The sequence below is a fragment of the Periplaneta americana genome, chromosome 1 (assembly GCF_040183065.1).
Source record: "Periplaneta americana isolate PAMFEO1 chromosome 1, P.americana_PAMFEO1_priV1, whole genome shotgun sequence".
Classification (NCBI taxonomy): Eukaryota; Metazoa; Arthropoda; class Insecta; order Blattodea; family Blattidae; genus Periplaneta; species Periplaneta americana.
In genome coordinates, this window is record NC_091117.1 from 747,972 (window position 1) to 760,864 (window position 12,893).

At 39.7% G+C, this 12,893-nt stretch overlaps 1 protein-coding gene across 1 annotated transcript in view; it reads right to left on the bottom strand.

The window, feature by feature from the left end:
• Positions 1-238: 238 nt before the first annotated feature.
• LOC138696763 (helix-loop-helix protein 1-like) overlaps positions 239-12,893 on the bottom strand; it is a 30,798-nt gene continuing 18,143 nt past the window's right edge. The window contains exon 3 of the mRNA XM_069822189.1: positions 239-923. Within this exon, the coding sequence (XP_069678290.1) occupies positions 683-923 (241 nt within the window). The 3' untranslated portion in view covers positions 239-682. The remainder of the gene's footprint in view (positions 924-12,893) is intronic.

Consider the following 12,893-nt stretch of genomic DNA (forward strand, 5'->3'; position numbering starts at 1 on the left):
GTTACTTACTATGGTTAAAATGACAGTAATTTCATGAAAAATGACATGATTATTTTTTTCATCATGTAGTGTCCTACACTAATACACATTCTTAATTAGCAATAATCTTATAGGCTACATTATGCAACATTCATGACGAAATAAAGTTGTTAATCATAATAATAATAAATAATAATAACGATGATAATAATAATAATAATAATAATAATAATAATGATAATGATAATAAGTTGATGATAATAACAATAATGATAATAATGATTATTGAGACAATGATATTGATGATGATGATAGTAACAATAATAATACTGCACTATTTGTAAATTAGCGTTATCGATACTCAACTCCCTGTGGACCATTAAAAAGAATTCCCAATCATTTGTCCGTCTGTTGTTTTCAGCTGATTTCTTCAAAACACTAATATACTGCATTTCTTTAAAGTAATTAAAAAGAATTGTCCTTTTTCGTTTTTATCACAAAAATGAAGATTTTTCGAAGGAACAGCCAAAATTCGCGACAGATTGACTGTCATAAATCAGTCACATTTGTGATAAAAGCTGCATATACTTCACATTTCACGTTTTCGCTAATAAAACAGATCTGGCCCTGACTACATCTCATTTCAAAGGGGCAACGGAAGGTTCGTAGGGAGACAGCGAAATGTCTCGTCACCAGAGCAATGTCACACGTCCAGCACGTGGTTCAGGTAGGCGATGTAGCAGATGGCCAGCTTGAGGATCTCGATCTTGGACAGCTTCTTGTCGGGGGGCAGCGTGGGCAGCAGCTTCCGCAGCTCGGAGAAGGCCACGTTGAAGGCCTCCACCCTGATGCGCTCCCGCGTGGCGTGCGCCGTGCGGTACTTCTGCGTCGCCCTCCTGCGCCTGCGCCGCTCCTCGCGCGTCAGCGCTCCCATCTCCTTCTCCCTGCGCAACACAAGCCACATGAATGCCCGCACGTTCGAAAAAGAATTGGGAGGAAAAATTTTAAAAGGTACGCAAAACGCGTCCTTGCAAGGGGTTGGGGGCTGTACAAAGCTATATATGTGAGCTCCAAGCCTGTTGGCCACTAGTCTCACTCCGGGTTACGCTGCTCCACTGAAGGAACTCTAGAAAATTTTGAAGGGGAAGCCGAAATTGGACGTAACCTCTTAGGTACCACACACGCGAGGGGGACTGAGATTTGATCAACCGATCACGGAACGGGAAGAGGAAGAGGAAGAGCTGGCTGGTGTTTGCCGTTAGGATGGCAAGACGCTGTCATCTGTTGTTCGATGACAAGGCATGTGAAGGCCGTCGGAAGAAGCGCCGTGAAATCTAAATCTGCAATTTGAGAGGTCCCTGTCCTTTCAATTGCGAATAATTGAGTGACCTCCTATATTTAATAGACAATTTATATAAGTTCTGAACTAGGGCATACTTCGTTTATAATAAAGGGAATATATATGGGGAAGGGCGTATAGGTCCGTGGCCCATTTCTTATAGGGCTCATCCCGACATTTGTCTTACGCCTGAGGAAAACCACGGAATACCTTAGGCAGGATGAGTTGTCTCATGTAAGAGACTAGCCAATTTGGCTATTATGTAGGAGGTGATTGTTGTCATGAGCCTTGTTGATTTGTCTCAGTTCCGAGACCAGCCATTTGGCTATATGATGGCTCAATTGCGAAGAGGGGGGAGAGATGTAAATGTTAATTAATTTAGAGTTAATTAGGGAGATTCATGGGGATATGAGTGCAGGTCCGTGGCCCATTTCTTTTAGGGCTCATCCCGACATTTGTCTTAGCGCCTTAGGAAAACCACGGAAAAACCTTAGACAGGATGAGTTGTCTCAATATCAGAGACTAGCCAGTTGGCTCTTAGTTTGAATGACTCTATGAATCGATGGATCTATACTAGCCAATTGGCTCTATGATAGCTCCATCGATCAACAAAAGTAGATATTGTTGGGGAGGGATTTTGTTTAGCCCAGTTAAGACAAGGTCATTTTAAAGTGGTTGCACTATCCAAAGAGTCTCATGGAGTTGGGTCGTGGCTACCAAAACCTGGGAGTAACGCCAGCCTCCCTGTCCTCCTGTCTCAAAAGTATAGCTAATGGACCTGTCTGGTGTCTACGCCGTAACCTAGGATCATACTGGCCGAGGCAAGATATGAGCGGGTTGGGGTTAGCACGAGCTTCCGCATACAGGTTCCTAGCCAGTCGAGCAATGAACTCGTCTATGGTTGGCAACTCTAGTTCATCATGGAACTTTCTTCTCGAGGCGACTCGGAGGAGATGGGTAATGAATCGAATCACCTGGTTTTGGATAACTTGGAGTTTACGGAGATGGGACACTGCCGCAAACCCCCATGCGGGTGCGGCATAGGTAATGACAGAGCGAATGAGGGCCTTATACATGGTAAGTCCTACCCTCAGGTTGTCAGGAGTTAAGGCCGCCAGAATGGGATAGTGTCTAACTATCAGCCCGTTGGCCTTACGAAGAAGGGATTGGATGTGATCTCGGAAGGTGAGATGAGAGTCCATAATGATCCCTAAATATTTAATTTGGTTCATCCACGGCATTTCTCGTCCGAAAAGTGTGGGTGGTGGTGGTATGTCTTCGAGCCTCGCTCTTAGTGAAAAGAGTATGGCCTGACATTTCTCTACATTGACCTTGATTCTCCAGTCGTGAACCACGGCTGGAGGTGATCTAAGATCGACTGCAATCTACGGGACGCTAATCTATAGGTTTTTCCCATCGCCAAGAGGGCAGTGTCGTCTGCATAGATATACAGATGACTACTTCTGCCGTGGATATAGCGAAACGGGAGGTCATTAATGAATATATTGAAAAGTATGGGCCCGATAATGGAACCCTGTGGGACTCCTGCGTGAATTTCACGGGGGGTGGAGAAACTAGTGCCTACACGGGTTTTGAATGTACGGCCTCGGAGGTAGTTAGAAATGAGGCGTATCATTCCATCTGGGACTCCCATGCCCAGTAACTTAACGAGGAGTCCCTCATGCCAACCAGATTCCTCAGTGCTACAGCACAAGCGAGCGCAGCAGCCGAGCAGCTCTCGGCCAGGGAGGCTCGAGGCGCCGAGCTTCGTACTTCTGTCGGCCAGGCGGCGGACACCCACACGTTCTTGTCGGTACCGGTACTCATTATTTGAAGCTTCTTTAGTATGTGCGCAAAGTTTCAGCGTGTTCCGGGAGATGGCGAAGCTGTTGCAACAATGCAAAATGGAGTCATACTCGTTACAGACAAGTGCTGTAAAAGAATTTATACCTTGTTGTGGAAGAAGAAACAGTGGTGAATATTTCCAATCGTTTGTGTGAAGTATATGAAAGGCCGCAGTTGACATCGCTGGGAAAAAGAGTGAAGGCTTCACGAAGAGGAAGTAAGAGACTAAAAGAAATTTTGGTTAGCAGAAAAAAGAGGCCTAATTAGAATTCTAAAACTTGCACTGAATAAACCCCTTGCAGACCATTGTTTATAGTTTTAGGTATTTTAAAAAAGTGTAATTTATTTATTTTGGATGTTTTGCATTTAATGCATAACTCCTTAGATCATTTTAATCCAAGAAGTGACCAACACAGTTATCCGACAAGACTTAGGAATGAAATAACTCTTCCGTATTTCAGGTTGAGTAAAGGCAAAGGCCCGCTCCCGCTTAGCGGAATCGAATCGAACCGAAAAGTCTGCTGCCGCTCACATCTAGTGGAATCGAAGCGAACAGCACTTTTGTGTTTTGTCTTACAAAAGAGAATAATTCTATACAGGATTTATTAATTTTTCTTCGTTCATATTATATTGTTATTTTTGTATACGTACTTTTTTAGCAATAACTTCCAATAGTAAACAAATTAAGCCGCCAAGAATGGAAGTGGTTCATTTGTTTTTTCACGAAGGCTTCGCGAGAACTTGATTATACCCGAAACAAGCAATTCTATTCCGGCAGTGGAATAAATATTCTAGCTCATCAATTCTGTTCTGTTCGAGTCGCTTCGACGCGCCGCTTTCTGCCATCTTCCATTTAAACACATTGTGAAGAGAAATTCTGTTCGATTCGATTCCGCTCAGTGGGAGCGAGCCTTAGGCTCAAAATAGTCACATAGCATATCTTGGGCCGAAATTGCACAATAAATTTCCGGATAACTTAAAAGCTATTAAATATAGGCCTAATTGCTTTTAACTCAAGAATTGAGAAATGGCTGATTTTAATCCTTAATATTCAATCGACGAGTTTTTAGATTTGAAAGATATAAAACAATATATACTGTAATAAAATTATGAGTTTTTATTACGGTATAAATATAGAGATGGTCATGAACGAGATCGGAGAAGCAGAACAGTTTTACGTTATTTATGTGAACTTATTAGTGTCATTTAAAGTGTTTCGACTTTTTTCTACGCAAGATATACATAGTATTTTTTTTTTCACACAAAGTGATATTTGCATAATGATTTATTGAATGACTAATGAAAAACAGTGACTTTTTCGCCTTGTTTCCTGAACTGTTATGTGTTGCTATAGACATTTTATCAACAACCTCCAGTTTTTATTGGTTTCGCATATCTTGATATGAAAGTTTTATAGTTCTGTGTTGGAATGTACTGTAGGTGAGATACTGCGATATACGAAACTTTACAAATATCATATATTATTAAGTTATATAGGCTATAATAATTTATAGACCCTTACCTGGTCAAGTATAAGCAAATCTTTGATATTTCCTACTACGTGGAGGCTGCAACAGGAGAAGAGTCATCTTCCATAAATAATATTTATTTAGATACTTGTAACACAACGCAGAATCCTAATCAAATTCAGTGTGATTATTGTGGAAAATGTTTCTTAAATTCAAGAGGAATAGCCATACATATTAGTAAGTCTCACCCAGATATTCATCGAGAATGTCTCATTCGCAAACATCCCCAATATTCAACCATCGTGTGGAAGAACGATTCCAATAATTTAACTAATAATTCTGAAAACCACTCTACTGCTACTAGAAGTCCTTTATCCTTCTACAAACAAAATCTTTCTACTTGGAAGGATAAATTTAGCGCAGAGTTATCCGACAATGTGTTTGATGATGTGACACAGCAATTCCTGATTTTCTTATCCGAAGCAATTGATTATCTGCCGGACCCAAACATCCAACCAGAAAATATTACGAAGCAAGAAAAGTAAAGAAAAATTTCAATAACCAGAGGACATACAACAGATCCACTAACCCAGAAAGAGCCACAAAACGAGACCGACAGAAAATAAGGAACAGATTTCTCTATGAGAAAACACAATTCGGCTACTTCAATCAACGGCGGAAAGCAATAAGAACAGTACTGAGTCAAAATAAACCAACGTGCAAATTAGATGTCAGCGAGGTGCAACAACTTTACAGTTCAAATTTTTCTCAACCAAATAATATTCGATCAGAATATCCTCGAATTAGATGAAACATTCCAGAAATCTATCACCAAGTCAGAAGTTGCGCTTTCGATATTTCGAATCGCGGTGGACACCGCTCCTGGCCCAGACCACGTCCTGATGAGAGTTCTGAAGGATGATAGTGCTGCAGAAATCATCTCCTCCATAGCTACAAGAATGCTCCAGACTGGTCACGTACCTCCATGCTTCCAGACCGCAAGAAGTGTTCTCATTTACAAATCCGGTGACGAAAATGACTTTAAAAACTGGAGACCAATTACTATTTGTTCCGTGTCACGTAGGGTAATTGAACGCGTCCTCGATAAACGCCTTCGAGAATATTAAAATTCAATCCTCATCAGAGATGATTTACAAGTTCTCCAGGACAATAGTTAATACATCCCTTCTCAGGTCCATTTTAATGTCCGCAAAATCTAAAAAATGTGATGCAACTGTCGTTTTCCTTGACATTAGTAAGGCATTCGATAATATCGGGCACTTGCAACTATCAAACACATTAGATAGCTTGCTTATTCCAATCTTGTTGAAAACGTTAATTTTGAATCTTCAACTAAATAATTCCACTAGAGTAGAAATCAATAATAAAAAAACCCCATAGATTTACGAAAAGGAATTTTGCAAGGATCGCCCCTTTCACCCGCATTATACAATCTATGTACTGATCACATCCTTAATGAATTGTCAGAAGACTCGATCGCTGCCGAATACGGTTTCAATCTTGTTTCAGGTTCAAAACCCATTACTGTACTTGGTTTTGCAGATGACACTGTTATCATAGCTAAAAACAAAAACACTGCTTTAGAAGTCACAAGGATGGCTATTGATCGTTTCAAAGCTATTGGTTTAGATATAAATGTAAATAAATCTGTAGCTATTAATATTTCTCGCGGTAAATTGCAACCAAATCAACTAAACATTTCTGATGACACTACTGTTACATGCTTAACTGCAAATGAGCATGTACGCTACTTAGGTGTTAATTTTTCTGACGTTTGTATATTCGATTCCCAAACCGTTTTAAACGACTTGAAAACTAGATTAGATTTACTAATTTCGTCGCCTTTATTACATCCTGATCAAAAGTTTTGTATATTAAATTCCTCAATTTGCCTATCATTAATCTACACATTTCAGACAATGCCCTTGAATACAACACCCAATACTTTTTTTAGATAACGCTGATACAATTATGAAAAGCACTCTTAAAGAAATTTTGCACCTACCAACTGATACACCCGATTCTATGGTATATACATGTATGTATGTATGTATGTATGTATGTATGTATGTATGTATGTATGTATGTATGTATGTAATGCGAGTAATTTTACGGCTGTCGCCGTCTCCCGCTTCTCAACTTCCAGGTACTCCGGTTTTGCCAATCGCCCACTTGTAGACCCCCGCAGACCATATCCTCCTGAACCTCCTTGCTCCATTTTTTCATTGGCCTTCCTCTTCTCTTTTTTTCCGGGGGAGTCCAGTTGAAGACCTTATTAGGCCAGCGGTCGGCTGACATTCTCTGGAGATGCCCATACCATATCAGGCGTTTAGTTTCCACTGATTGTAAGATATCTCCTGATACCTGCATTATGTTACGGACATCCTGATTCCTAATGTGGTCCATCCTCGAAATTTGACAACTACGGCGCCAGTAATCCATTTCTAGAGCCAACAATTTCTTCTTCATCCTGTCTCTCATTTCCCAAGTTTCAGATCCATAGGTAGGCTACACATAGGCCTACTTTCTATTATAGTTTTATATATACTTGTCTTAGTTTTCCTTGTTACCTTGTCATTCCACAGGAGTGTATTTAATTGTCTTATGGCCCGCTTTCCTTGACCAATCTTATTATTAATATCTTCATCACTTTTGGCCTGACTGTTGAGGGTAACACCCAAATATTCTTTGGTATATAGCGCCTATGGTATATACACATCGTAAATACAAAGGTCTTGGTCTTTTTAGGGTACGCTGGGAATCCACGCTACAACACATTAACGACTTAAGGGTATTACACAAAACTAATGTCCTTACATTACTTCCACTAGGGACTTTATTGAGGAGAGTAAAACATGTTCAAATAGCCTTAAATTAACTCCTGCTAAATCTTTTTTAAATAGCCGTGAAAGTTTTGTGGACTCTCGAAAAGTTGGAGACGCTTTAAGAAGAAAAGAATTTGAAAAGTGGTGTACATTGCAACAAAAGGGTAAGCTTAAAGGAGTGATTCTTAACAAAGAGTTCCCCCCAGCAAACAGCTGCATAAGAAATCGCAACTGTCTAACCCTCTCGGAGTGGATAGACGCCCTTAAAATGGAGGCTATGTCGCTTCTGTCCGAGCTGTACCGGGTAGAAGTCGGGATGGTACCCGCTGTAGGCGCTGTCTCAGCGAGATTGAAACTCTTCCCCATATCCTTGGCTTCTGCCCCTATAGTGAGGCCCTTCGCAACATCCGTCACCATGCTGTCCGTTCTACAATACTTTGAAGGGGACTAAAGTACCTACTGTGAATGTAGTGTTCAATAAAAATGAAAAAAAAAAAAAAAAAAAAAAAAAAACATTCCGGTTATTTTTGGGTCCAACTGGCACTTACAGCGCAAGGTTTTAATGACTGTTTAAACACAAATGTGTATGTCGCCTACACTATACAACTTTCAGCCATTTTTTATTGTTCTTGAGACCTGGCTCTGGACCTCACAGAATGAGGGAGATTGTGGAGTAATGGTTGAATGATGACAATGGTGAGGAGAAACGAGAGAACTCCGAGAAAAACTCCTCGTGCCCGCGTTTTCAATGAGACGGGCATCGAAACCGGATTGGTTGAAGTCAAACCTGGTCGAATCAGCCTCTAGCACGCGTCATTAAGCATAGTCTTATTGCTTTATTGTTGTTAAAGACATCCGGATGTGCGAATGTTTTAGTTATCCATCCATTCCAGAGAAGCCTCGGCATAGACCTAAGTTACTGGCGACGAAACAAACGAAAATAATATTTTTCTAAGTAATATAATGTCCCTAAATTTAATAAACCAAGAATATTTTTTTTTTGTAATGAACTCATAGGCCTATAACATTCTTTAATCTTAAGCTACTTAAAATTAAGCAATCGTTAAGTATCTTAACAGTGGTGTATTTCTAAACAAAAAAAGTGCCCTGGCTCTGGGATTTTGGTAGTAGGCCTATTGGTAGAAGCTGTTTTCATCGTCTTCATCATCATCATCATCATCATCATCATTTCTGTAGGAATAAGTTACTTATGGAATGTCAGACGAATCTAGATATGGAGGTTGTTAGGCTTGCGGAGTTGACTTCGTTACGAAAATATTTAAACATGAATAAAATATTATTTCTTATGAATGAAAAATTTACGATTAGGCCTATATGAGAATTATAAAATCGACCTGGCGCCTCCTGGCCTCGAAAAATATAAGTTACCCTGGCCAGCCTGAAGTATGTACACTCCGGTCTCTTAGCACAACGTGCACTGAATAAAAGACAAGTAACATTAGCTGAACTAGCGAATGTTGAGACAAGCCACAATGCACGATTGTTCAACAGACCCGCCATGCAGGGTATCGCACGCCGGGAAGAGCAATGCAAGCAATATGGTAATTGAAGCTGTCAGGATATGGACATAAATCACGCGATCCCTGGGGACAGGTACGCACTTCAATACCGAGCAGTGACGTTTACGAGGAAGTCCGGTAGGGGCAGGGAGGGAAACGACTGCAGATGGGCCAAGAATTCTGCATCCCATTCTCATTGCAGTATTCTAAACCTGTATGTTTGGACATGGTTATCAGACATAAAGCATCCAAAACAAGAACTTGCGAGCTGTTTCGTAGGATTTTGCTTCACGATCGTCAAATTAATAAGTGTTAGTGTTGCAATAAGAACGACTTCGCCAACAAGCAGCCACACTAACGACGTTCCCTTAGAATAATTGTTGTTTTGTGACGCCTTCGATTCGAAAATCTTAGGCCTATGTCTGGTACTATTTTCAGGGTGTGTCACAAATACATAAGTTAGCGAAGAACAAGTCCATTGTCGCTGCCTCACAGTCCCCCCCCCCTTGTACGGAGGAGGGACCCATTGTATGAATGATTGGGTAGCCGAACGGCGGCGCTCTTGTACAAGTACAGCACGCTGCACCGTGAACTGATATCGTGCTATGGTATGGATGATGATGATGAAGATGATGATAATATGTGAATTAATGATGGCGAAATGAGTCTGAGGTCCAACGCCGAAAGTTACGCAGCAATTCCGCTTCAATCGGGTGAGGGAGAACCCCGGGTTAGGCGTATTTGTGGGCCTACATTCTAGTAAGGGGGCGGCCGGGTAGCTCAGTTGGTAGAGCAGCTGGCTACGGACTGAAAGGTCCGGGGTTCGATCCCAGGTGGTGACAGGATTTTTTCTCGTTGCCAAACTTTCAGAACGGCCCCGAGGTTCACTCAGCCTTCTATAAAATTGAGTACCGGGTCTTTCCCGGGGGTAAAAGGCGGTCAGAGCGTGGTGCCGACCACACCACCTCATTCTAGTGCCGAGGTCATGGAAAGCATGGGGCTCTACCTCCATGCCCCCCAAGTGCCTTCATGGCATGTTACGGGGATACCTTTACCTTTTTACATTCTAGTAAGTCGTGATTTATTTTGTCTATTTTTGCACGTATAGAATTAGAATTACTTTTCCAGTTTTTTGTATAACGTGAAATATTTTAAAACGTACCGTGGAAATTATATTCATCAATTCATATATTAAAAATACATAATACTGTATTAGATAATAGGCTAGTTGAATACTGTATATCAATAGATGTATTATTTGACCTTGTTTCTGTACATTTTATATACATTCACCATTCTTCACTCAGAATGGATTTAATCAGTTTTATATTTTCAGATGGGGTAGATATCTTAAACATTCACCCTTGAACTATGCATCCTTGCTAGCCTATCCGCTTCCTTGTTTCCAGCTATATGAAAAATCACGCTAATTCGATTAAAGGTATTTAGGCCTATATCGGTGTAACGATTCTCTAACATTAGTCCGATACCACTTTTCTGAAATTTCACCTCTGCTAGATTGTGTTTTTATATTATTACTAGCCGTACCCGTGCGCTCCGCTGCACCTGTTAGAAATAAATATAAAGTAATTACATAATTAAAATAGGACGTTTGATCCAGGGAACATTCGTGTTTGATAGAAGGATAAATCGTTTAATATGTTACTTAATTTAAATTGCATTTAAATAATTAAAATGCGATCATTTTGGTCCAGAGAGCACTCAGAAGTTACTGCAATAACATTATAGCATTATGCCCATCTAGAGAAACTACACTTTCCAATGGTGAAATAATAATTAATTATACAAATCGGTTAATTTAGCTTTCGATATTACTTCATACAAACACAGAAACATTCTCTGTAGGCTATGTTTCATAGCTTTCGATTATTGTTGTCCAAGGCCCCTTATAGACGTAGTCATTTGTTTTCATTTCATGCCATAGATGGCATTGTATTTTAATTTAAAACTCATTTATCCCATTAAATATCAGTCCTATCAAAAATTTTCAAAGAATAAAACTTATCGCAAATGATTTTTAAAGAAACTTTGTTATGTAACATTTTTTCACAAAAATCAATAATACGCGAGATATTTCGATTTATTTAATTCAGGTCCCCTTATAACCCCCCTTTTAAATAACGTATTTTGAATGTCATATAGCCTAAAATCTAAGTTGCAGCGAACTTAATTTATATTCCAATTTTCATATAAATCGGTTCAGCCATTATCGCGTGAAAAGATAACAAACATCCAGACAGACAGACAAAAATTTCAAAAAAGCGATTTTCGGTTTCAGGGTGGTTAATTATATATGTTAGGACCAATTATTTTTGGAAAATCGAAAATTACCAGAAAAATTTCGGCTACAGATTTATTACTGTATTAGTATAGATACTAAGCTTACACAATACCGAAGCCCACATGTTGATTACACACTTCGCCAGTTCTGAAGATGGCTGACACAAAGCTGAAACTAGTCAACTAGATAATTATTTTAACATGAAAGTGGTGAAACTATATTCCTAAATTATTACATTCTTTGCGTCGGGGTCCAATGTAAGACAGTCTTCAATGTGAACTAGCCTATAGCTTGTCGGACGGGAAATGATTCTCCCGCAAATATAGAAGTCGTATCTTGGGGCCATACTCGTACTCATAGACATTCTTAGCGCGGGCTTCCGGTGGATGATCAGCGTTTTTCGTATTCATAAACCAGTGTAAGCGATAGGATATGATTTGAATTCTGTACTAGTAACCAGTGGATAGCCGGGGCTAGTTCAGCACCCTCGTAGCGCGTGCTGCGAAATGTCTATGAATAGCACCCCTAAAGTTTAAGTCAGGGAGTAAAAACTGCCGCTCTACAGTCGCGCTCAAACCTCCTGGCGCTTTCAGGTGTGACAGCGATGCCTATAGCGGCAGTGCTGCGTTGCAACATGTGAGCACGCAGACCAGCGATCTCAACATTATAAACTGGATACACAACTCCTGTAGAGAAAGGCTGAAATAACGTGACGTGTAACTTCCGTACTATTGGCGTATCTTTCTCTCTTTCTAACGCACATGGCATGTGAAATATTGTGGAGCATACGGCTGTACCGTCCGTAACAAAGAAATGACGTATAGGTGTACTTTATTTTTCCAAACAAGCCTGGATATAGAGACCCTAGGCAGTTAACAGAGTAGGATTTATTTAACGTAATTTGAATTTAGAAAATAGACAAGCAGACTTAGAAATGAAATAGACAAGTACCAATTATACTTTTTTATATTTATAATTACAAGATTACTTCTGACTGAGGTTCTGGCTGATACGTGTGTGTATGTATGTATGTATGTATGTATATTAATAAACAGCATTACATCACTTATATGTCAGATGAAGAGCAATTGTTTGTATGTACATCTGATTAGTGAAATATGTTACTAGTCATCGATGAATGCAATGGAGGGGATGAGTGATGCCTCATTAGTGTCACTTATGAGGTTCAAACCTGTCTTCGAACAGTTGACTAAACAACAATTTATAACAACATTTATTGCCACGGGAAAGTTTGCCACAGCAAATAGCACTATTATTATTATTATTATTATTATTATTATTATTATTATTATTATTCCTGGCGGGACCCCCTCGAAGTTAGAGCCCTAGGCAGCTGCCTAGTTTGCTTAGGCAGAAGTTCGCCGCTGTTCCTATATAATGTTTATATATTTCATATTTAACGATTGGTCTTTTGGTGGGGTACCGTATAGTGTAATATTTTGTGTGTATTGTTATTTGTGATAAATTGATGTAATGAATTTTTCTTCTAGTGTTTATGTACCGTTATTTAGTATTTATTATGCTTATACTTGGCTTTTTTTTATTTTAGTGTATTTCTGTTACGGTAACAAG